Here is a 25,926-nt window from a genome sequence, read left to right on the forward strand (position 1 = left end):
TTTGGTCGAAGCTCGACTCATGTCGTGTTAAGGTTTCATTGACCTCATTGCGGAACTCCGCGTTCGTCTTTCCACGGGTGTCCATGGTCGAACTGGCTCCGATACCAATGATACGCTCAAGTTATCTAACAAGAGGGAGAAGGATCTAGAATAAGGAGAAGAGAGAGAGAGAGAGAGAGAGAGAGAGAGAGAGTTTGTTTGTAGAAAAGCCAATGCCAACTCCATTCATTCAGTCTATATTTATAGCCTTATGGTGCTACAAACTGGGAGTAGAAATAGGAACTACTGCCCCTTAATCTTAGGAGCTTATCAACAAAAAAACATAATACACTTATCTAGGAACAGAAATTGAAGACTTATCTAATGCACTTATCTAGGAAACAGAATGCACTTATCTAGGAGCAGAATTGAAGACTTATCTATTCTAACAGAATTAAAACTGAATGGATAAGGCTTATCCCAATTAAGAGCTAACATGACCGGATCTTCTGCTGCTATCCACTTTGACCGGGTCTTCGGCTGCTGCATGCATGCACGTATCAAACTCCTTATGGGGTTCACTTCTTGAGAAAACTACAAGGACATGACCACCAGTAAAACCTACTTAGTGATTTATTTTGCTACATCTGATCCGACAGTTCAATCCTCATCTCCTTATATTTTAGGTTTATACATCATAATTCATATAGCCCATCTGCTGCTTTACTTTTCATTCGTCTAACGACCTGGCAGCAATGTGATTGATGTAAATCCACACAATTAAATTGAAAGTTAGAGCCAAGCCAACGGCTTAGGTTTCGCTGAAAACTTCTGCCATGATCAGAACAACAAGCGAAGTCCAACCAGTAAAAGGGCGTGCACCTTTCCCCCTCCCCTTGTTCTTTTGGTCGTATTGTTCCCACAAATACCCTGTCTCAAAATAATTACGGACGACGTTCCTGCCAGACAAAGAAAAGTATGGTCACTAAACTGGGCAAACCTCCAGGCCTTGAGAGTAAGTTTAACAAAAAATTGCAAGTTTTACCTAATCAAGGTTTCCCGTAATTCCTTGTAGATGGCCTCAGCTCTGGTTCTATGTGGCCCGTCTTCTGCAGTCCCAAAATATAAAATGGATGACCAAGAACCTCAAAACCTTGGAATCAAGATGATTTCTTTCTATGCTGTATTTATTTATTTATTTTCAAGTACCTAGAGAATAGTGGTGGAGTGACGACAGGATCATGTAATTCATGTTCATCCAAATGGGGCCTCTCCAATAAGGTGGATCATGCTCCGTATTGCGTTTCATGTACAGTGAGCTGTGGCAGACATGGCATATAATACTCAGGATTTCCCAATGCTTCAGATCAGCAGGTTCAAAAGATAAATGTGACATAAACAAGGAGCTATTTAGTTGTCTTTTTTTTAACAAATAAAGGGGGTTAAGATCACCTTGTTTTCGACAGAGAGCGTAGTCCATAGTCTGTCCACAAGGTGCTCCTGTTTGAAATCAGGTCCAGATGTTTTCCCAGGATCCACGATTCCTATATGATAATACAAAGGGTGAAGTCCCTTGGCAAGACAGGAACAAGGGAAGTAAAAGGCCAAAGAAACACAACTCAGATACACCAGGAAATGAAAGCTTAGAAATATTTTATTTTCATCCAAGATGCCAGAGAATCTTGCATGAGCCTTACAGGTGGGATGATCCTCATCATAAAGGGAAAGAGATTGACATAACCAATATGAGGAACAAATCTCAACTTTGGTGTTTCTAGAACCTCCCGGACAAACTCTCGACTTGCGTAATTGCTACCTGGTTGCTTGGTTTCTTGCCACCTCAAGCGAACCTAAAATCATTAAGGATGTAGTATTTGGTAAATGTCATTGATAAGTTAATATGCATTTAACCTTAATATTCCTATTTTAGCAAAATCAATGAATCAAACAATTGTTATACATTTTAGCAAAATCAAGAAGCAATAACCAATACCTTTTCAGTATGATTGCCAAAATCAAAATAAGCCCCATAAGCATCATCGAAGTGCATCTGCAAAGGCAGCTAAAGTACTAAACATACCAGGAATCAAAACACGGTTGGGGGTAGTTTCTATTTCTTTAAGTTTCCCTCAAAAGCCATTTAGTACTCCCTATGCATTCTTTGGGAGGGAAAAAATCTGAACATTGCATTGAACCTGAACAGCATAATCATGATAGTTTTTTAAGTACCTTATTCAGAATCTCAAAATTTGAGAGCAATTTAGCTGTAGCATAGTAATCCTGCAAAACGATTCAAGTTCAAGGCCCATAAATCTAACAGATGAATCATGAAAGATAAATTCATATTTTCTTGTGTTATACCTTTGTTGGGTCATTTTTCCTTTTAAGAATCTCTGCAATGGAATTCATGCAATCTGCTGCAAGAAACATCCAACATCTTAGATCCAGGTGCCGTTCTTCATCACTTGGGTGTGATGCACGTGGATAATCATCCAACCCAGAAGTCAGTGTCTGGCAATGCCACAAATAACTATTATTGCATAATCTTTTGTTTTTTATTGATCTATTATTGTATAATCATTGATACAACTAGATAAATTATGTAAAAAAAAAAAAACAGTTCTAATTAGCTAAACTTAATAATAACGAAGTACTAGGGATTAAATCTTGTCAAAAAGTATATGAGGGTCAAGAAATTCAAAGGCTATGGCAAGAATCGAGAGAATGCAAGTATGCAAGGATTATCCAATTCCCCAGCAACAGTTTCAAACTGATCTAACAACAATATTTATTAGCATTAAAGGTTTGATAAATATAATAGATATACTGCTAAAACTGACAAGGTGACCACACATTAAAAAAGCGAAGTCCAACACCATATAGGGTGGTGAGATAGCATCCCAAAAACTTGAACCGAAAGGATGATCTGTCTACCTCCGAAAATTCTGGAAGCACAAAAACCTAGGCGAAAATCATGATTCCAATATTAGGACATAAAGTGTTACTATTCCTTTTCTTTCCAACAAACAATCTTCTGCTCCTCTCTTTCCATGTACTCCAACAGATTGCTTAGATCCTTCAACATGACATAAAGAAAAAAAAAATCTAGATTAAATGGCCAAAAGGCTTGTAATCTGAAAAGACAAGGAAAACCTTCATAAAGTCCACCATCCTGCAGGTAATGAAAAAATGCCTGACATATTCTTTGCAATTTTCACAAATGAGATTGTCTTCTGGAATCTCCTCCAATCATGAGAATTCTATCCAAGGCCATCAACCATTTTAATGCTTCCACCCAAGAAGGAACCAGGCTGCCCTAAATCCCTTTAATGTCAAAAACCTCCACTAGGTTTGAAATGATATCATTAAAATACCTTAACTATAAAACTGACCCTTGCTGCATCCTTTCTACGATCTTGCATCACTCTCCAAAGAAGAAAGTTGCTAAGCTAAGGAACACTCCTCAAGCTCCCAGTGCAATAAAGGAAATCAGACCTAAAACATAATTGGAAATCACTTTTTTCATTTTTCATTTTTTGGAGAAAGAGCAACTGTTTTATATTATAAGGCAAAAAAGGTTGAACATAAGAGATTTTTCACATGGTATACAGAAAACAGCTCATTCCTAAAAGGAAAACTATCCACGTAAGGTGTTATTACTATCTAAAAAAAACCCTCAACTCCCCTGTTTTGGCAACAAAGTAAGCATTGATATTTAATTCTTTTGGGGTCCATCTATCTTGAACATTCAACTGAGTCATAATTTCTCTTATTGCATTTAAAAGATGAACTAGTCCCAGGGCCACTTGCCCACCATTTGGGACTAGGAAATTGCATTCTTTAAGTTACCCTTTGTTTCCAATAAAGAAATCTGAAATTGCCTTTTTGTACATAATCCCACGTGTAGACCTCACTTCCACTTCTATGGAGTTACCAAACCAGCAGCTTTAAGAAAGAACCTATCTATCTCAGCAGGTCTGTGGTTCCCAATGAGATTACCATCAAACTATAATTATTTGCCATCCTTGAGCAAGGTTCAAAGTATCGATACGATACGAATTTCGGTCGTATCGTATCGGTACTTAGAAACGGCCAAAACATTATTTTTTTTTAGTTTTTTTTTCACATTTTGTTTTTTTGGGAAGCTTTTAGCATGCTTTTTATTATTAAAAAAATTGGGGGTCCGAAACACCTGGAAACATGCGTTTCGGACCGTATCTTTTTCAAAAGATACGATACGATACACCCCGTATCGGGCATATCATATCGATACTTTGAACCATGTCCTTGAGACTGTTCCCTGACTAAAGTGGGTGGTGGCATGTTCACTGTTCCTTTCTTTTGTTGAGAAAAATTAACCAGGATTCATTGAAGGAAGAAGAGGTACATGAGAAGATGTACAAAGCAGGGGAAGAACTCCTACAAGTTACCAGGATTCATTGTTCCTTCCAAACAAAAAGACCTTCCCTATTCTTATCCAACTTTTGTTTTTGGTAAATCAGTAATAAGATCAATAGAATTCCACTATTCACATTAAGATAAAAATACAGACTAAAATATATAAGAATAAAGGGAAAATGAAAAAGAAACCCTAGGCAGATCCAAAATAGCCTCACCATACACTCCAGGGATGCATGCAAATAAGGATGAGATGGGCCATAACACAATTCAATTCTTCCTACCTCAGTCTTAGCCAAAAAATCAGCTAGACAGCTAGCCTAGGCAGGCCTCCTAATCCAATAGAATGAAATATTCACTCTGGCCACCACTGATTCTAGCCTCTCTAGTACAAAATTGATACTTAATAGCACCCTGCCCGTCCCATCTATCACCACTGCCTGTCAGCACCCCTCCTATGTCCACTATTATATATCCATGGAATAAATCAATTGTAAATTCCCCAAAAGAAACTAAGAATTCTATGAGAGTAACTGCCAAAATTGACTGGGCCAGAATACACAAGACAATTCAATTCTTCCTACCTCAGTCTTAGACAAAAAATCAGCTAGACAGATAGCCTAGACAGGCCTCCTAATCCAATAGAATGAAATGTTCACTCTGGCCACCACTGATCTAGCCTCTCTAGTACAAAATTGATACTTAATAGCACCCTGCCCGTCCCATCTATCACCACTGCCTGTCAGCACCCCTCCTATGTCCACTATTATATATCCATGGAATAAATCAATTGTAAATTCCTCAAAAGAAACCAAGAATCCTATGAGAATAATTGCCAAAATTGACTGGGACAGAATACACATTAAGAATCTCACCCTAATGGTTCTTGTACACCCCTTCAATACCTGAATCTGAAAGCCCCGATTGGAAATTGGATTAGCTGAATGCATTATCTGTTTAGTGGAATGTGGAACCAATGATAACACCCCCCACCAGCCATAAAATACATGGGATCAACAGTGAGTGATTGAATGGTTGTGTGCCCCATGTATTTTATGACTGCCGTGGGTCATTATCATTGGTTCCACAGCCTGCTATACAGCCATTGCGTTCAGATAATCCAAGTTACACAAATTGCTCAAAGAACAACCATCAAGTTGAAAACAGCTTTTCACTTAATATCATTGGTCCCAAATAGACTAAACGATTGCAACTCTCAAACAGCTTCACATGATTTTCCCCTGGTCATCTGAGTTGAAAACAGTGACTCCATATTTACCATCGATGGCCACTTTTCACTTAATATCCAATGTAATTTACTCAAGTCACCTCTTAGTTGAGTGTTCCTGCTAAATAGTAAATGAAATAAGCTTCCTGTGCCAAAATCATGACATTCAGAAAATTATTCAAATGGAAAATGATGTCTCCAAGAAAAGACTGAATTACGAACCACATAACATGTTTTGATCAGTGTTTTCAACCCATTATTGATCCAGCCAGTCAGAGCAGCGAACCTGTCACAATACTAGGTGGCTCAACCTCTAACCCACTTTGTTTCGACCAAAAAAAAACATTTACTCGGTCAATCACCACAACCCATGTGGTTGACCTGTTCAATGGGTTATTGGGTTCTTTTTTTTTTTTTTTTTGAAATTTTATGTTGATGACATCATAGGTTGACTGAGATGGTTGAACTGCTGACCTGTTGACCCAGAAGGGGAAATGGTTCAAGCTCCAGGATGGGTTTTTAAAGACTGGTTTTGATTGCACACTGCCTGGGAAAAATTGACTCCTTCGTCAAAATACTTTCTGCTTCTTTCAAATTTAAGCTATGCCATGATAGTAGGTTCCTGGAACTTGCATGGTTAGTATGGTTGATCAAAAGAGTAAACTTGTTCACAAACCAAATTACATGATTATGAGAAGTAAATGTTCAGTCACAAACATGTTGCCTTCTTTTTGTCAAATTTTGTTCTGTGGACTAGCAAATAGCTATAAACTTTTAATGAAATGCTTGCATACATGTGATTTTGAATCGTAGTAAAATACAACCACTTTTTCCACGAAACATGATTTAGAACTAGATCAATCATTTTTAGAGGTAATTTTACTAATATTACATGAACTTTGAAAAGCACATTTTGATTTCTGAGTACTTAGTTGTGTCTATAGCCAACTTGATCTGAACTTGCTGAGTTCTCAATTTCTAAAATTCATTAAGACTACATGAAAGAGAAATTAAGAAATAACAATCTCATTCCTGTAAAAGTAAATTAGAAAAATCAACATCAATAACTGCAGGTGATCACAAAGTTGTAATTTGAACCTTTGGGTTTAGTTCACGAGTTGTTGCCTTGTCTCTTCCATGCCAGTAATAACTGCTAGCATCCTTTCCTAAAAAATGAAATATTGAACTGTAAATATACACCATACAGTATAGTGTAGCTGTAACCAACAGATTTTTGGAATTTTAATAGAGAAAAAAGTTAATACAATAACCTACTAAGATGTCTTAAGTATAAATTTTTCATTCTTAACACAATCAAAAATCTCTGTAACACATTTAGAAACTTGTTCTCATGAGAAATGTCAAACAAGTCTATTGCAGCTCCCTACTTCTAAAGCAAGATAAATATGCCAGTTTTAACTAATCAATATCCTTCTAGATGTCTTGAAGGATAGAACTACTAAGTAAAACTGCAATGTGCATTATTAGAAATTGGATATCTTACCTGATTGTGTAGTATTGAACCACTGGAACCATGCTTCAAGGCGAACAAAAGCCCTTTCCAGGAATGAAGATATCTCAATGCTTTCAGTTGTAGTAAACTTATTTTGTTTTATGCCATGAACTAGATCTGAAGGAGCAATTTCAAAATAAAATTAGGCAAATGTTATTTCAACAGGATGATATATACAGAATACAGAAACAAACATGACACAAAAGGAAAAAGTAATAAGCAAATGAAACCCAGGGAAGTTAGATAGTGTATAAAATGGCATTTTTTAATAGTTGATAATAGCCCTAGATAGTGGAACAGTGAAGCAAACATTTGTATAGCCAAACCCAAATAGCTATTGTACGAGTATAAGACTTAGAATTTGATAGAATTAAGTGCTGTTCCACATTCCAATTCTATAAAAATCCCTTCTCCATGCAAGTCAGTAACTGTCTCTCCATCCATTCTATTCTTATTGATTCATTTATTTTTCTTTTGATAAGGTGAGTTTCATTAAGGACAAAATGACATTCCGAAAAAAAAAAAAAAAGAGTTGTCAGGTATACAACATAATACACAGATCAATTTCACCTAATCCATTACTGATTCCTAACTCCCAGGTAAATACAAAATCAATAAAAGTAGGAATACCCTGGATCCCTCCTAAGATTGAATACCAAAAGTCTTCTTTGAAGACAACTCAAAACATCCTTTTCTTGTCGGTAATCTTTAAAATATCTTTTTTTATAAATAAATGATGATTTTTATTAAAGACAATAAAAGGTATTACAATAACAGCATCTAAACAGAGGCATGAGGTGTGGCCCTCATTACAGAATCAGAATTACAATTGAGCCAAAAATAGTTCAGCCTTGTGCACCCCCTGTTTTGCCAAAAAATCAGCTATCCCATTTGCTGACCTCCTTTCCCATTGGATGATAATTGCCATGTCTCTAATTAACCATTTAAGTCTTTTCATTGATTCCCTATATTTCCAAATCATTGTTTCTGGTTCCTTCAGCCACTCTACTATCAGTTTAGAGTCTTTCGATTCCCAATCTGTCATAGTTTAGGTCTCTAGCAATTTGTACTCCTTTCAAGACTTATTGGAACTCAGCATACATCGAATCCCTTTCTCCAACAGGACCTGAAAATACAGCAAGAATGTGTCCTTCAGTATTTCTGAAAACTCCTATGCCAGCTGGCCTTGGATTTCCAAGACTGCTGCACATCAAAATTTAGCTTGATAAAACCTTCTTCCAGGGGTATCCAATCTTTAAAATATTCTTGAGCTTAGGAATTGTCTATTAATGCAGAAACCTTCAAAAATCATTCTTCATAATAGGATCAATAGCACTAAGAATCATCTCAACTCATATCCCAGTGCCCCTGCAAGCACTTTTAGTCCACCATCTCTCCCACCGAATTCTGATATAAGTTTATCTTAAACAGGAATGGATGTTCATCAGTGGCTAATGAAAAAAGGCAGTAAATGGAACAAAGCCGTATCCCAACTATTTAGGATCAATTTATAGATAACGATGGTATCATTTGCAAACTACAAGTGAGAAGAAAACTAGCAAGGTGATGATCTTATCAAGGTGGGGGGGTGAGAGAGATTCCTTGTAGAAGGAAACTTTTTCCTTCTTAAAACTTGTATTTGTGGTGGTAGTGATTGTTGTTTTCCTCTCTTGAGATCATTATTCCTTTTGTACATTCTACATATTCACCCTGTCTTCAATAAAATTTCTTGCGGATCAACTTCAGCTTCCAACTCTTTGGTTTAATTAGATCTTTCAGGTTTGTTTTGCTTCTGATTGTGTTTATTTTTGGGTGGTCAGGCCTTTTGAGTGAGAGCTTTTATGTTCTTGGGTTTGGGCAAGGCGGGCTATGTCTCCCCTATATCCTTATTTCCTTTTGATAATGGTTAGTAATAAAAAATTTCAGTGGTCACCCCTCCACCGGGAGTAACGTTTGGGGCTCAAAAAAAAATCTTGATGCTGGTATAACCTGCCTCTGAACCCAAAAACTGGAACCTGATTCCCTCATTCAGATTATTGAGTAAGTTTAATTTGGATATTTCCACTATAATGGAAAAAGCAGGAAGCAAGGTGATGACATATAGCCCTTTATTTCCTGACAAGCTCAGTCATAGATCCATTTGGAAGAATTCAGAAAGAAGCCATAGAAATGCACACAATAATTCAATTTCTCCATCTTAATGTTAAAATCCACTTTGTGCAAAGGACAATTGAGATGGGACCAATTACCATGGTCATAAGCATAAAAATTTTCCAAATCTATGTTGCATAGTACTCCTAATTAACCGTTCAAATCTTGAACCAATTCACTCTTTAATTCTCACTTCTGGTTTTGCATGGTCTGTTACACCAATTTGTGGAGCTGTTCAGATGGCCATGGCTTATCTCTAGAGACCAATAGGAATTGATCATCAGATGGTTACAAAAGGTTTTAGTAGGAGATAGTGTGTGATATGAAATCTCCTTCGTCTTGCTATGTGCTAGAGTTTTTGATCAGTAAATATGTGTTTTATTAAAATTCAGATTCAGATTATAAACATTTTATACAATTTGATGATGGGATTGTTGATCCCTTTTCCTCGCTCTATTTATCCCTCATTACAATGTAGCCCAAAGTAATTGTTGTATCATGCCCCTTGTTTTTCTAATCCATCAGCTAGCCCATTTGCACTTCTATGGACCCATTTAAATTCAGCCTCAACCTCCTTGGCAATCTTCTCCACTTCCCTAATCACATGTTTAAACGTCCATGGGGTGTGGCTGCTATTTGTTGCCCATGAAATTACTACTTTTGAATCCCCTTCCACCTCAACATGTCTGCATCCTAGTTATTGGCTAGCTTTAACCCTTGTAATAGTGCCAGTAGCTCAGCCTTCAGCGAGTTTCCGTTGCCAATCGGCCCTGAGAACATACCTAATATCCTCCTGTCATGGTTTCTTAATACTCCTCCTATTCCTGAGATGCCTGGATTTCCATATGAACACCCATCAAAATTCAGCTTTACTTTATTGCCTTCAGGTGGTTTCCACTCCGGCCTTATTTTATCTCTTACCCTCGAAGATTGTGCTACTTCGGACCATGTTCTTAGAATATTTTCAAATGAGAAGACTTGAAAGCAGTCCAAGAGTTTTACCCAATGGGCTACTTTCACTTTGATATTACCAATCACTTCCTCTACTGTTCTACTTTTTTCCAGGAAGATTCTGTTGTTTCTCTCTTCCCATATTACCCAACAGATTGCTGCCTTTGTTGCTTTTCACATTACAGAAGGAACAAAAAAAACTTTGATGATAAAAGCTGCTTGGTTTATCATACTATAAGGAAAGGTAGAAAGACAACTTTCTGGTTTGGCAACTTGCTTGAAGAGATTTTTGAAAGGGTGAAATTCATAAATAGATCATGCCTATGTGCATATTTCTTTGATAGATTAATACAATTATTCCTTAAAGAATTAATGATTGGAATCCTTGGGGAAGGAGACAATTGATTACAGCATCTTCTTCAATCAGGACACCAATACCATACCATTAGCTTATGCATACCACCAACCAAATTAGTAACTATAAAACCTACCAGTTCCCCAGTTCAACTAATGGAAGTGGCATTAGCACTTAATTCTGACAGCAGATTCATGAATTCTCGTGTTCATTATGCAGCATCAAACCATAGGTAAAGGCTCAGTCCCAGTCATCAAGCTTCTGTTTTCTTCCTCTCTTAAACCTATTGCCCTTTTCTTGCATCAAATATCTTTCCATGGGTCCAATGTCATTAAAAACCTTGAACACGCCTTCTCTTCTATGGTGCCCAGATACACAGATGCCATACAGGCATGGATAAGAGAAACAGAGATTCAGCTTACAGTTTCTTAAAATCCTAGAATCAACATGGGCACAGGTATACCATTTAATACATGATTCTCAATTCTCAATTCTCAATACACATATCTAGCCAAATTTAATTAAATCTAACATATAAAGATTTTTATAGTATGATTTATTAAAACAGACTAAAATATTTAAAAGCATTAATGTTGTAAGTATCTCCATGCAGTAACCATTGTTGTCTCATGTACATATCATGTGAGGCCTGTTCTCTAGGCATGTACAAGTGTCCAGGTAGGCAGCTCCTCTTTTCTCCCTCTGGTTCTTCTTACAAGTGACAATAAAAAGTTATCATTTTCTCATACAGATTCTCTTGTGGTCCTTTTTTAACCTGTAAATAATAAATAATTGCTAGATAAGTGCATCTTATATCTAAATCATCAGATGATGCTAACATTTTACTTTCTAGACAAGATGCAAATAGGAATTCACTATATACCAGGTAGGATGTGGTGCATGTCATACTCCAATTTAAAATTTGGAGCTTAATAACAACTCAGCTTAAATAACAGGAACCAGTTAGCATAATCTCCAACCAAGACCACATCCAAGTGAAAAAGTGAGACAAATCAGACTGCCTTTCTTTCTCTTTTCCTTCATCAAAATTGTCTTAATAGCTTCCCTGAACTTAAATTTTCATCTCCTCTTCCCCCACAATGATTGAGAAGACCATTCTCCTTTCCATTTAAATTATCACAGAAAAATATATACTAAATCCTTTAAACTAGAAAAATAGTGAAAGATTTTCCTAAAAGAAAGTAAAAGACGAACAAGCTTACCATGCAAAACCAGAAATAAAGTTGGTGGATTTCCATTTGTGGGATACTGAAGAACAAATTCCTCTGGAACTTTACTGCAAATATTCCAAAAAAGCCTTCATAGTCAAGTTCATTGATGAGTAAAGGTCTGATTTTACCTTCTATTGTACTACACAGTATACAAATCTTATTGCAAGATTATGTAAATCACCTTAGAGCTTCAGCACCCAAAATTTGTTCACGGGGTATCCATCCATCAATATTCATTAGATCTAACCAATGTCCAATGATGTCCAAGCAAATTCGGATATCCCAACGCCTTTCCAAGGTAAAAATTCTCATAAGTGCACAAAATAAATCAATGAGATAAATGATGTCACTGTAGAACTCCCAAACTAAAAAAGTAAGCACTTGAAGATGAAGGAATAAAACATCATTTCAATAAATTCTGAGAATGGGAGGTGACTAACCAGATCATTAACTGATGGAAACCTTCATCCCATAAGAACCCCCTTGGGAAGAATGATCTGCTTGGAACAGCTGTATAAAGTTCTGCTGGCCAATATGGAACAAAGTTATGACCATTTTTAATCTGCAAAAGCAAACACTCAATCTGATTTATCAAGGTAGATGATGATTACAAAGCAGATGAGGTTGCTTCAACGAAACCTCATCCCAACTATTTGGTTTGGTTTAAACCACACAATGAAGCAAGAATGCATCAGGATAACAATCTAATAGTAGCAACACCACCACCATTGCATGATATAATAGCTAATCCAGATAAAAAGAGAAGAAATTCAGATGGCAAAAGCCCTTTGTCTAGCTATATGCGTGTACTAATGAGTTGACGGCTAGGTTCCAAAATAATTTTAAATGTCTCCAACAGATCTGTTTTAGGTAATAACTTAAACTTACAAATCAGAGTCATAATCACTTATTCAGAAAATTGACAGTTCTGCATATAATAACTTCTTTTACATATAACTAAAATTGAACCATCAAGCTTCCTGTGTCAGACCCTTATTCAAGGAATAAGGCAATAAAAGTTTCTAACAAGTGGGAGCAGTTTTGTTTCTAAGGGATTCCAAAAAATGCAGCTTCCACATATATGGTTAGGCAGGTTAGGCAGTAAACAGTGGTATGCAGCTCCAACTTAATGATAAATGAAATTACAGAATTTCACAACTTACATTTGAATCTCTTGGAATGGCAATTCTTGACTGGCCATAGAAGTAGCCAATTCCACCCAACAGATTTCCAATAGCAGCCCTACCAACAATAATTGATTCAGAATCAACCTGAACATTCAATACAATGACTTTACATTAATTCATTCAAAGTAGAAAATGGTTCAATAATAAACTGGATTCATTGCTTTTATACAACTCTATATATATATATATATATATATATAGAGAGAGAGAGAGAGAGAGAGAAGAGAAAAATTGCAGCTAAGAATATAGAAAATAGAGTAGCATGCAATACAAATATAACCAGAATTTCACCATTTGAAGTCCTGCAACTTTAACAAGCCTTCTTACTTGCTGACAATACAGAGAAGAATGCAGATACACATTCATGCAGACAGAGAACATGATCCTCTTTATTTATTTATTTATGTATTTAAGATAAATAAAGAAAAATTTTAATAGAAAGAGGCAAGAAAGGAGATTACAATGGAGGCATCAACCCCAAAAAGAAGAAAAAATCCTTCCACCCCAAAATTTCCACAACTTGACAACCTAGACAAAGCTCTCGAACCACACACTAAAGCCCAAATTTGCCCATGTCTGACCTCCTTCCTGACCCCCTCTCATAATACTGTGATCACCTAACAAACAGACAGCCCAAAACTCTCCATCCCCTACCAAGCAAAAACAAAATCACTTCAGACCTTCGTCGGTTGAAACAACAATCTCTTTTCTTCTCTTCAAAGCTGTTTTTGTCTCCATAGTCCTCTTGTTAATTCCCACTGCAACAAGAACATGATCCTCTTCATAGGTGTAGAGAAGATGGGCCGAATGGCCCATAGGCTGTTACTGTATGTTATCTCTATGTTCTTCTCTGTAATGGGCCTTATTTTGGGCCCATACTCTTTTATGTTCCTTTATTTGTAATTTCTTGTCCAACTAAGGACCTCTCTTGTAATTACTAAAAGATTAACTTAATAAAAGTGTATTAGAGAGTTAGAGGGAGGTTATGTTCGAAACACTCATCCTCTAACTCTCCTTGCCGCAGCTCTCTCTTCTTCTCTAATCTCTCTTGCTAGTCTCCTTTGTTTCAAACACAGTCCCCACTTCTAGGACTGTTTTTCAACTTGGTATCAGAGCAGGCCACTGCTTGGCGTGTCCCTCATGTGGTTCTAGTCCAGCCAACTACATGAGGAGGTTCTAGGGCTGAGAGTTTACAATCATCCGCCTGATTCTTGGAGGTCATTGGAGGGCTCCCAAGCTTCTACACACTTGGAGAAGGGTTCGGTGGCTAGGAAGAATCAGAGAACAAGTTGTTTTGCCTGATTTAAAATCAGAGAAAAGGGTTTTTCAAAGTCATCCTAGAGGACAAGTGTTCGGCCTGGTTTATTGTACAAGCCAGAGACTCTCTTACTGTAAGTCTTTGCTCAATTGTTTCTGGGTTAATTTTTCACTGTTCTGGACTGTTAAAAGGGGCCGAAGTTACATTGAAAACAGTGCTACTATTCGGCTATCCTCTGGTCTGACTTAATCCAGAGATTTCTGGGTTGTTTTTATCTCTTTTCTGGACTGTCAAGTAGTCGAAATACCCCTGGAATCACTGCTACTGAGACTACATCATTCGGCCACTGTTGCTGGACTGCTCCTACCCAGAAATCTTTGGGTTGTTTTTGGAGGTCCTATTCGGCTAATTATTGGGTTGGGAAGTTGCTGAGACTGTTAAACTAAGAGGTACTAGTCTCATCTTCATTCCAGCCCCTTCTTGAAGGCTGAAACAGTAAACAGTACCCTATACTATGAGGGATGAAACAGTAAACAGTGTGCTGTCAAGTATTGCACACTGAGTGTTCGACAGAAGGTCTCTCAAGGACTGTATTTCTTTTGCCTTCCTCTTGGGACATCGACTGTTAGAATCAGAAATATCTTGTGTTTGGAGGTTGTTGGGTGTCTTTTGGAGGCTGAAACAGAAAAAAAAAAAGAATTATCACCGAACTTTGCATGATGGATTTCTCAAACTTTGAAAACAAGAATACTACTGAATATGGGCAGATGTTGGGAACCCCAACCGATTATATGCTAGTTGTAACTACAGTCAAGCTTGATGGGACCAATTACTTAGCTTGGTCACAATCAGTGAAAATCCATATTTGTAGCAAGGGAAAATGGGGCTTTATTTCTGGGAGCAAGAAAGCTCCTTCAGAGGATGATCCATCTTATGAGAAATGAGTACAAGAAAACTACACTGTGATTGGGTGGCTTGTGAACTCAATGCAGCCACAGATCAGTCAACATTATCTATGGATGAATTCGGCTAAAGAGATCTGGGATAGTGTTGCAGAGACTTATTCCCAGAAGTTGAATGTTGCTAGAGCTTACAAACTGAGAAGTGATGTGAAAAATCCAAGGCAGGGGGAGAAGTCACTTGCAGCATACTTCTCAATCTTAAAATCTATATGGCAAGAGATTGATTTGATTGAGGCCGTGACTTGGGATACCCTTAAGGATGCTGAAACATACAGGAAATTGGTTGAACGGAATAGGGTGTTTGAGTTCTTGACAGGGCTGAATTCTGAATATGATATTACAAAGCAAAACATCTTGTCCAAGGAAGATGTTTCATTGTCACAAGCCTATACTCTGGTCAGTAGTGAAGAAAGTAGAAGGCAAGTGCAGGTTCAAGGAGTTGGTATTAATGATCATTTTGCAAATATGGGAGCTAAACCCAAAGGGGTTACAGAAGCTCACAGTGGCTCAGGAAGGAAAGAAGTGGTATGTGAATATTGTAAGAAACCGAAACATTCAAAGGAAAAGTGTTGGAAGTTGCATCCCAATCTTGTACCTATCAGATTCCAGAAGAATATTGATAGTAGAAAGACAGGAAGTGCACATTCAGCCACAGGTACAGATACAGAGGTTGAATCTACCAGTGCACAGTTGGCAGCCATGAAAGCTGAATATGAGAAGTTTGGAAAGAAGTCAGCTTGAAGGTGCATCTTCATCATCCATCCCTTCTGGAAGTTCAGCCACCATTGCCTTTGCTCACTCAGGTATAAGGGCTTCCGCTAACCATGCATCCACCTCAGGTAAACACAAAACCCCTTGGATCATAGACTCAGGTGCTTCTGATCACATGACCAACATTTACTTTATTTGTTTCATATGACTTACTTCCTGGCCATGACAAAATCACCTTAGTTGATGGTTCTCTTGCCCCTATTTCCGACAAGGGAACTGTCAAGGCTACAGACTCCTTACTCTTACCTTCCACTCTTCATGTGCCTAAATTAAATACCAATTTGTCATCTGTAAGTAGCCTGACCAAATCATTGAATTGTTGTGTAACCTTTTTCCCTTCTCACTGTGTGTTTCAGGACCTGAAGTCTCAGAAGGTGATTGGGAGTGGCTATGAAGCGAATGGAATATACTTGCTCGACACCCCTGACCAATGCTGTGATCATCCCAAGAATGTTGCTTTTGGTTCTACCTTTTCAAAGTCTGTTAGTCAAATTATGTTGAGTCATTGTCGGTTGGGTCATTTACCTTTTTCTGCTTTAAGCCATGTTTCCAAAACTATTTAAGGAAGTCAGTGTGTCCAGTCTCAATTGTGAGTCTTGTCAGCTGTCAAAGCATTGTAGAAAAAATTACCCTGTGAGCAATAAAAGATCCTCTTTTCTTTTTCATATTGTGCACTATGATGTGTGGAGGCCATACCATTTATCCTCTATGGGGGGTTACAGATATTTTATCTTGTTCATTGATGACTTCTCTAGATTCACCTGGATATACTTAATGAAATCCCGGGATGAAGTCCCAAGACTTGTGAGGCAATTTCATGAGCTTGTTCTAACTCAATTTGGTACCAGAATTAAGGTTTTCAGATCTGACAATGCAAAAGAGTACTTTGAGAAGATTTTATCCTTATATCTTTCGGACATGGGGGTTATTCATCAAAGCTCCTGTGTTAGAACCCCTGAACAAAATGGAGTTGCTGAGAGGAAAAATAGACATATTGTTGAAGTTGCAAGGAGCCTTTTGTTTGCCTCACATGTTCCCACAAGATTTTGGGGTGATGTTGTACTTACTGCTACCTATCTCATAAACCGTATGCTTTCCAGGGTTCTAGGGTTTAAATCCCCCTTCAGTCTTCTTCATCCAGACAAGGATCTCTTCCCAATTCCTCTTCGTGTGTTTGGTTGTACCTGCTATGTTCACATTCCAAGTGTGCAAAGACACAAGTTTGAACCGAAAGCCCACAAATGTATCTTCCTTGGTTACTCCCCCACACAAAAGGGTTATTGTTGTTTTGATCCAAAGACTGGCACTCGACATGTCTCTATGGATGTTACCTTTAATGAACTTTCTCCTTTTTATAGTTCCTCTCAGGATGGACTTTGCCCACAGGGGGAGAGTCTGTCACAAGTTTTTGCTCTTCCTCTTCCTGTCCTAGTTGAGCCTCCTGACAAACCTGTATCCTCACCAAATGAGTCAAAGGAGGATCAATCACTTCATACCTCTTGTCCAGGGGGCCCTATTTCTTTACCCCCTCGCCCTATCCATAATCCCAAAGTGTATCAAAGACAGAGATCCAGGAATGAGCAAGTGGTTTCCCTTACAACAGATGAAGCTCATACATTCCCAATCACAGATGAGATAACAGGTACTGTTTCAACTCCTTTAGAATCATCTTTTCCAGACCTTGATGTCCCCATTGCTGTTAGGAAAGGGAAGCGGAAATGTACTGCACACTGCATTTCCAAACACCTTTCTTATGACCTGTTTTCTCCTTCATACTTTGCCTATCTCTCTTTTGTTGCTTCTAACCCCATTCCTAGGTCTGTCTCAGAAGCTCTTGGGATTCTAGAATGGAAAGATGCTATGGAAACCGAAATGGATGCTCTACATGCAAATGGTACTTGGGAGGTGGTGGATTTGCCTGAAGGCAAGGATCCGGTTGGGTGCAAGGGGGTTTTCACCATTAAATACAGGGCTGATGGAACTATTGAGAGGTACAAGGCTAGGCTTGTTGCAAAAGGGTATACACAGACATATGGAATTGACTACCTAAAGACTTTTACCCCTGTTGCCAAGATGACATCTGCGAGGGTTCTTTTATCTCTGGCAGCTCACTTTGATTGGCCTCTCTATCAGTTGGATGTAAAGAATGCATTCCTGAATGGTGACTTACATGAGGAAGTCTACATGTGCCTTCCCCCAGGGATGTATGGGAAAGATATGCAAGGAAAGGTATGCAGATTGAAGAAATTTCTTTATGGTCTCAAACAATCTCCTAGAGTCTGGTTTGAGAGATTTAGAGCTGCACTTGTTAGATTCAGCTATGTTCAGACACAGTCGGATCATACTCTGTTTGTGAAGAGAAGTAGATCCTTGGCAGTGTATCTCATTGTGTATGTTAATGACATTATAGTGACTGGTGATGATGCCTCAGGCATTCTGGCTCTTAAGTCTTTCCTCCATACAGAATTTGAGATTAAGGATCTGGGGGAGTTGAGATACTTCCTTGGCATAGAAGTTGCCAGATCCAAGGATGGGATCCTTATTTCCCAAAGGAAATATGTTCTTGATTTATTGTCTGAAACTGGAAAACTGGGTGCAAGACCAACTGCAACTCCAATTGATATGAGTCACAAACTTTCAGCTACAGATGGAACTCTGTTGGAAGACAAAGGGGTTTTTCAGAGACTTCTTGGGAAGCTCCTGTACCTGTGTATGACTAGACCAAACATTGCGTATGCTGTCAGTTGCATTAGCCAATTCATGCATGCTCCTAGAGATACTCATATGGCAGCAGCAGAACGGATTTTGTGCTATCTGAAAGGCTCTCCAGGGAAAGGAATCCTATTTACCAAGCATGACCACTTGAAACTTGAAGCCTATACTGATGCTGATTGGGCTGGAAATATGGATGACAGAAGATCTACTTCAGGATATTGCATTCTGGTGGCTGGTAATGTTGTCTCTTGGAGGAGTAAGAAACAATCTGTTGTGGCCAGATCTTCTGCAGAAGCAGAGTATAGGGCCATGGCACATGGGGTCTCGGAATTGTTGTGGCTAAGGTCCTTAATGGAAGAACTTGGGATTGATCATGACAGACCCATGATGTTGTAATGTGATAATCAGGCTGCCATCAACATTGCTCACAACCCGGTACAACATGATCGAACCAAACATATTGAAGTTGATAGACATTTTATCCGAGAAAGAGTCTCTTCCGGAGAAGTGTGCCTTCCATTCGTTACCTCTGAAGGCCAATTGGCAGACTTTCTCACTAAAGGCATCTCCAAGGCAAGACTTCATCATGACACTGGCAAGCTGGGCATGATTGACATTTATGCTCAGCTTGAGGGGGAGTGTAGAGAAGATGGGCCAAATGGCCCATAGGCTGTTACTGTATGTTATCTCTATGTTCTTCTCTGTAATGGGCCTTATTCTGGGCCCATACTCTTTTATGTTCCTTTTTTTGTAATTTCTTGTCCAACTAAGGACCTCTCTTGTAATTACTAAAAGATTAACTTAATAAAAGTGTATTAGAGAGTTAGAGGGAGGTTATGTTTGAAACACTCATCCTCTAACTCTCCTTGCCGCAGCTCTCTCTTCTTCTCTAATCTCTCTTGCTAGTCTCCTTTGTTTCAAACACAATCCCCACTTCTAGGACTGTTTTTCAACTATAGAGATGGTTGAATTTGAAATCAGCAATTCAGCATTTGACAACTTGACCTCTCTATCTGGTAGTTCTCTTGGTAACTTAAGACTGATTCAAATTGATAAGATCTTAATTACTAAGGAGTAAGGTTGCCAGGATGCTTTGGATTTTCAATTGGGGATGTCTATTCCACAAAGACTTGGGTGGTAGTCCTTCTCATAGGAGCTTAAATTGCCAACAGAGTACCCTCTCCTTTTCAATTGTAAGGGATTTGGCCAATGCAACTAAGTGCAGTAGGAGGATAGGCAGATGCCACTATCTTAACAAACTGAGATCTTTGGCTCTACCACCGTTAAGATTAGATGCATCCCACATAGAATTGAACCTTGTAGCTGATGGTTAAGGTAGGATGGGGTAAAATGTTGTCATATCAGATTATCTAAGTATCATAGCCTGCTTTAGTCTTGTCACTATGGATATACCAGATATTGGACTCCCCTCTCATTGAGTGTGCGCGGGTAGGTGGCTGATCGAGGAAAAGGGCAGCTGTGGAGATGGCATAGACTGAATTACAAAGATCAACAACTCAAAGGTGCTAACAATCAAACCCAATGCCTTGTTCTCCACAGTATAGGTCCTTAGCCAGTCAGGTGGGCATGGTATTTTGTTGGTAACAATTAACTTTTATTGAGTGATAAAAAAAGAGTAAATACAAGCATGCCAAGCATCCCTTAAAGTAAGCTTGCATACACCACATCACCACCTAAGCCTATCTTTACTGTTGACATTGCCAAGTCCAATGACATTCCCAAAAAACTGTCCAATTTACCCCTTGTTTGGCCACAGCATCAGCCACACAACTTGCTGATCTTTGGCCACAGTGAAAAGTTGTTTTTTCTCCTTTTTTAGTCAGAGAAGACCCCACCCCCAAGTAAAGGGTCAAAGGGACTTCACCCACTTCCATGTGGAACACTAAAGCAACTTCTTTGGATAAATAAGCATTAACCATGGTTCAAATTTTCTTTTTTCTTTTTCTGACAAGTCCATGGTTCAAATCTCCTCAATATTTGTTGAAATTAATCCCAAAAAAAGTTCATTCCAAAGGAAAAAGGAATTCACTACTGATTTCTTTGTTTTTTCATAAATTTAGATCTTCTCGAATCCATTATACATAGACATGGTTATTTTGCCAAATTAATTTTTTCCTTACACAATGTTAATCATCTATTACTAAAATAATATCAAATAAATTATAAATCAGAGACATGTAACAACTAAATCATAAAATGTTTATATGATAAAGAATTATGTTCGGTGAAATAGAGAATAGTACAACATTTACTAATTCCTAGCAAAAGAATAAATAAAAGAGAGATTATCTTAGGGTGGTTTATGGGCTGAAATGTTTGGCATCATGTTTCAGGAAAAGCACCTAACAGAATGAAAAGAAGTTGCTAAGGATGGATACCTTATCTGTCATATTAAAGCACCTTCTGTATTTTTCTTCAAAATCATTTTGTTTCTCATTGAGTAAACCAGTCAGTAGATTTCCTGAAATTTAGAGAGACTTCTTTGGAATTTGTTACAGTAAATAACAAAATAAGATCACAGTAAGCCAAATTCTGCAAAGATACAAAATTATTGATAATGAAGAGTGGATTATTTCTATGGCATTCTAGGATTGTCCGAATAGAGTAGCCTTCTAGGGAAACCATAAGAGAAAAATAGAAATTTCTTTGAATTTATTTTACCAATATTACCATTTTCATTGGAACAAATAAAATAAACAAATACATATATTCGGTATCTGTCAAAAAAAAAGAAAATAGATACATGCACTTAATCTACAAGGATCAGGGGTTTCTGCATCAGTGCATTGCATGACAATAAATAATAATATTGACATAGCTGTAGCACCTGTAAGCTTGCTGATTCGTTCTTCAACTCTTGAGTTCTTCAGATCAGTTCCTGATACAAAAGCAATATCTGTTCTGAAAGGAACAAGCGCAGAAATCTGAAATAAGAATGAAAAAGAAGGGGTTAAACATAAAGAATTGCAACAACAATGGAAAGATAAGTGTATTGAAGAAGAACTATATGTTATAAAGGAGAGACATCAAATGTTTCACGCATGCCTGAAAGATTAAAATGTTTGGGGAATCATCAGATGTGTCAGGTAGCTGCAGACGGCCCACCCTTCTTGCCTGGAAAGGAAGTACAAAAAACATTAAGGAAAAAAAATCTCATTACTAATCATTAACAATTCAAAGATGCAGATTTGTATAATTGAATATCTGGTTTTTAAACATTGATACAATATGGGCCTACTACAGAAAGTAAATGAACTAGTTGGACACTACATAGGTTCCAAGGGTTTCTTGGACAAGCTCAGTTAAATTGTGCATGTGAGGAGTCCTGAACCCAGAATAATGAACTTCCAAATTGTCCTGTAAAAAAAAGAAAAAGAAAATTACTTAAAATGTTTGATTAAGTTCAACATCCCAAATAATTGATAAAAAAAGTTCAGTATCCCAAATAACATGAGTAAGAATCAACCAAGAACAACAATAAGATGGAATCTAGATATGTCTTCACTGCAAAATGCTATGTGAAATATATCCAAAGGTATGTATGAAAAAGTAGTGCAAGCATTTAGACACTTAACATTACTTAACTAGTTAACCAAATAACTTGGGTTGGCTGAACTAGGGCTGTCAGTGGGTACTTAACCCTAATGGGTTAGAGTTGGGTCAGCCTTAAACGGGTTTTGGGTGGAGGAAAACCCATGCCTAACCCAACCTGTTGACCTTGCAGCATTGAAACATTTGTGTAAATAGTATAGGTGCACTATATGTGGGAGACTTTGGGTTTGGGTCAGTGCTACTTCGGAACCTAACCTTTTGACATCCCTAGGCTGGACAAATGCTGAGCTCCAGTTCCACCCTGTCTGGGCCACATCTTTTGTTAAATCACAGACCTGAAGGTTTTTTCATTACTTCCAACTAAATGACTCATTGTACATTTATAGGCTTCAATGCACATGATTAAATCATCCTAGTTGGTTTTCCCTCCTCTTTTCACCTTTTGGAGGTGCTCATAATAACTTTATCCATCATTGTCTTTAACCATCTATCTCTATATCCTCATTATTTGTCTGTAGGGGTGTCCAAATTCGGCTACCAAACCGAATAATCAGATTCAGTTCGGTTTATATGGTTTTTTGCTTGGTTTGGCAAAAAACAACCGAACCGAACTGAAATAACCTATATATATATATGGCAACAATAATTCAGTTCAGTTATGACAACAAATTCAGTTTGGTTTGGTTTGTTAGAATGCATAAACCGAATGTCAGTTAGGTAATGAACACCCTTATTTTCCAGCTTATTCTGTGGATACCTTGTTCCTTGGTAGCCCAAAATTCGGTCCCATATGGTTTGGCTTGTTTTATGACCACTTGTAACAGATTCACTTATTTAGCAATATATGTGAAATATTGACTCACTAATATTCTTTTCTTTTTATGAGTAGTAATTGATGAAATTCACAAGCATAGCTGGACAGAGTATGAGATTAACTTTATATAAGATCAGCTTTATAGGAGGTAAGATATGCATCCAAAAGAGAACCAAAATTTTCTTATCCATACTTAAAATCTGGGAAATGAAGCCCTCTAAACTCCACAAACATTGGGCACCAAAAACATAGATACTTAGTCCACTATAGTCTATTTCGGTACCTCTTGTTGACAAGAATATGGTGGTTAGACTCATAAATCAACCAATATATAACAAAGGAAGAAGTTCTCATAACATGGTCTCTCTTAGTAAGGCCCTTATAGGCTGGACAAGGACCAAATTAGAAAAACTACCCTCAGAGGTCCAAGGGCACTTGTAAATAATGGAGTACCAAGGTACGCTAGAAAGATATAACTGATTCACTTATCAAGGTTATTCAAAAACATACCTTCGAGACTAAATGGAGTTCCCAACCTCCAATGTCCTCACGTGATCCAAATGCCAGAAGAGAGCCATCGTGAATGTCTAAACCCCCTGTACCTATATTTAAAGTATTGCCTCCTTCATCAGCCAAATAGAAGAAAACATGACCTGTCCTCCACATCTCCTGGTCGACTTCAGATCTGCAAATTAACCATGAAGGGTAACCAATCATGCAAGATAATGCAGAAAACCTACTGTGCAGTTTTCCTAAAACTCATCTTGTCAGTCCAAAATACACCACCCAACAGGTTCCATACTGTTGCTAATATAACCACCATAGCAAATTTACTTCAAAAAATCTGAGGCTTAAACCATAGTATTGCAGTATTTACAGAAAATTTGGATTCCCTTCACAAAATAATAGGTGTGCTATTCAAACATTTCACAATGGAGCATGTTATTAGATCTTGGAGAGCACTGCATCTTCAGTTAGCGCGGAGAGGTTATCCATCAATCATGATCCTCTCCTTCCTTGGATTGTAACCATAGTTAACTTTGACGGTTGCTCCATTGGAAGCACTGGAGAATCTGGAATAGGTAGGTGCAACCAGAAATCAAACTGGAGAAATTTTACAGGTATATTCAAGTTTGTTTGGGGAAGGGAATGTCTTAAGAGCTGAGCCTTTCTCCTTGTGAGGGGAATTTCTTGTTGTTCTTTGTTTCTTTCTTTATAAAATTATTATGATTCATTAACAATAAAAAAATAATAATAGATGAGCTAACTTCACGAGTACTCAGTGTGGTACAGGATATCAGGCATATCTGAACATTATGCTAAACATACTACGTGCATTCAATCAACCGATGATAAGCATGGCAGGTTAAAATTTTACTTATTGTTTTGCACATCTGTTCGAATTGCCCAATCTCCTCCGTAGCCACTGCCATTCCCCTTCGATTTTACGAAACTTGTCATCAATGTCATATCTTGGTCAATCAACACCTGATGTCCATAATCCCGTCCATTATGATGTGTCCATCCATACGTGCTAAGTTCATCAGAATCTTGGCACACGTGACGCATGGAGTACCTTCCATCCTTTATACCAATCCACATCAATCCAGCAATTAACGACCGCGGTGTCCTATATGTTGAACTACCAATTAGTATAACACAACTAAAAGACCGTGGACTTCAGCAAATCAAAATGATGCATGGAGAGCATTTAGCGCGCAAAAAAACTGTACATTTTGTTCAAGGTTGTGAATGATGAGAACAGTGTCGAATCCAATAAAAAAGAAGTAGATGAAAGAGTCCAAAAGGACTTAAACGGAACTGGAAATCCAGTGAAAATATAGCAATGGAGAAAGGAATGGCGAATCCGTACCTGGCACGGATTCCAAGATAAACATGTGGCCGGTAAGTTCCCCAATACAAGCTCTCCCTGTGCTCACCTTGGAACTGAAAAGTTCATGCCTGCCAAAACTTTAGAAATCCAAATTCCTGGAATACCGAGTGCTGAAAGAGTAGAAATTTCCTGACCTGTGTAAGATTCATCATTCTTGGAGCAGGCAACGGCGTAACAACTCTGAGTTTATGAACTTCTTCAGTGGGTTTCATTAGATAATAAGTTACTAAAATGACAACCAGAAGCAGCGCCAAAATACCAACTATAAGAAGGCTTCTGAAATTAACGTCCATTATGCGAATCAAATTGTGATCTCTATGTCGCTCCTTTCTACTTCTCTGGCTCGACTTTCTATCACTAAGAAAATTATCGCCATCGGCATCAGCTGAGGATTTTATCCTGCTCCGAGCAGGTCTTCTGCTACTCCCAGTCATGCTGGGATCGGTTATTCACAGATTGTTCAAGAGCAGGAAGATTAGGGCTCTTCTTGCATTGACCAGCGACCAAAATTCACTGAAAGATCCAATGGCGCCAACTTGAACAGCAAAATTTTCTGAATATGGCTTTCTAGATTTAGGGTAAAATCGTTGATATTCTTCGACTTGATCCGAAGTGACATCAAACAAGACGCGGGAGAACCTAGACTCTGCTGCTGCTGGTCGTGGTCATCTATCTCTGGCAACTTTTGGTCGTTTGGGACGGATCCGAAAGATCCAATGGTCCCAAAATCAATTGGGACGGATTGGATCAATCCAGTCCAAAATATCATTAAATTGGATTGGACCTGATCCATCCATAATAAATTTAGGGTTTCTTATCGTTAAGGGCATCTTCTTGTCCTTAATATCCATAAAAATAATATTTTTATATAATCACGAAATCTTTTTTCGAAAAATATTAAATAAGGACATTTGTCAAATGGTTTTAGAGACTTCACAAAGTTTG

The 25,926-nt window shown here is 37.9% G+C and overlaps 1 protein-coding gene across 2 annotated transcripts; it reads right to left on the minus strand.

Annotated features, from left to right (window-relative positions):
* Positions 1 to 193: 193 nt before the first annotated feature.
* Positions 194 to 25,725, minus strand: LOC148853556 (mannosyl-oligosaccharide glucosidase GCS1-like). Of its 2 annotated transcripts, none has more exons than XR_016112717.1 (22): positions 25,116 to 25,720; positions 24,961 to 25,034; positions 24,466 to 24,717; positions 23,598 to 23,772; positions 21,992 to 22,078; positions 21,767 to 21,835; positions 21,549 to 21,645; positions 21,100 to 21,182; positions 12,971 to 13,078; positions 12,248 to 12,369; positions 11,989 to 12,096; positions 11,799 to 11,872; positions 7,110 to 7,235; positions 6,704 to 6,771; positions 2,341 to 2,490; positions 2,209 to 2,259; positions 1,973 to 2,029; positions 1,744 to 1,829; positions 1,432 to 1,523; positions 1,189 to 1,298; positions 1,025 to 1,088; positions 194 to 938 (listed from the first exon to the last, which is right to left on the minus strand). XR_016112717.1 is itself a non-coding variant. In XM_088983555.1 (22 exons), the coding sequence occupies exons 1-22, from the start codon at positions 25,413 to 25,415 to the stop codon at positions 791 to 793; spliced, it is 2,568 nt and encodes an 855-aa protein (XP_088839681.1). In that variant the 5' UTR covers positions 25,416 to 25,725; the 3' UTR covers positions 194 to 790. The 2 variants fall into 2 exon arrangements, 1 of the variants encoding a protein (XP_088839681.1); XM_088983555.1 differs by having other exon boundaries at positions 1,677 to 1,829; positions 25,116 to 25,725.
* Positions 25,726 to 25,926: the final 201 nt, after the last annotated feature.

Source organism: Nelumbo lutea, chromosome 4 (genome assembly GCF_056320005.1).
Source record: "Nelumbo lutea isolate HS-2025 chromosome 4, American lotus-T2T, whole genome shotgun sequence".
NCBI classification, from domain to species: domain Eukaryota; kingdom Viridiplantae; phylum Streptophyta; class Magnoliopsida; order Proteales; family Nelumbonaceae; genus Nelumbo; species Nelumbo lutea.

What these genes read in the sequence shown, in the direction of transcription:
- LOC148853556 (XM_088983555.1), bottom strand. Translation starts at nt 25,415, where the DNA reads ATGACTGGGAGTAGCAGAAGACCTGCTCGGAGCAGGATAAAATCCTCA. An exon ending in CCATTCCAAGAGATTCAAAT is followed by an intron (nt 12,370 to 12,970) that starts GTAAGTTGTGAA and finishes TTGCTTTTGCAG; the next exon opens with ATTAAAAATGGTCATAACTT. An exon ending in GGAAAAATGACCCAACAAAG is followed by an intron (nt 2,260 to 2,340) that starts GTATAACACAAG and finishes ATCGTTTTGCAG; the next exon opens with GATTACTATGCTACAGCTAA.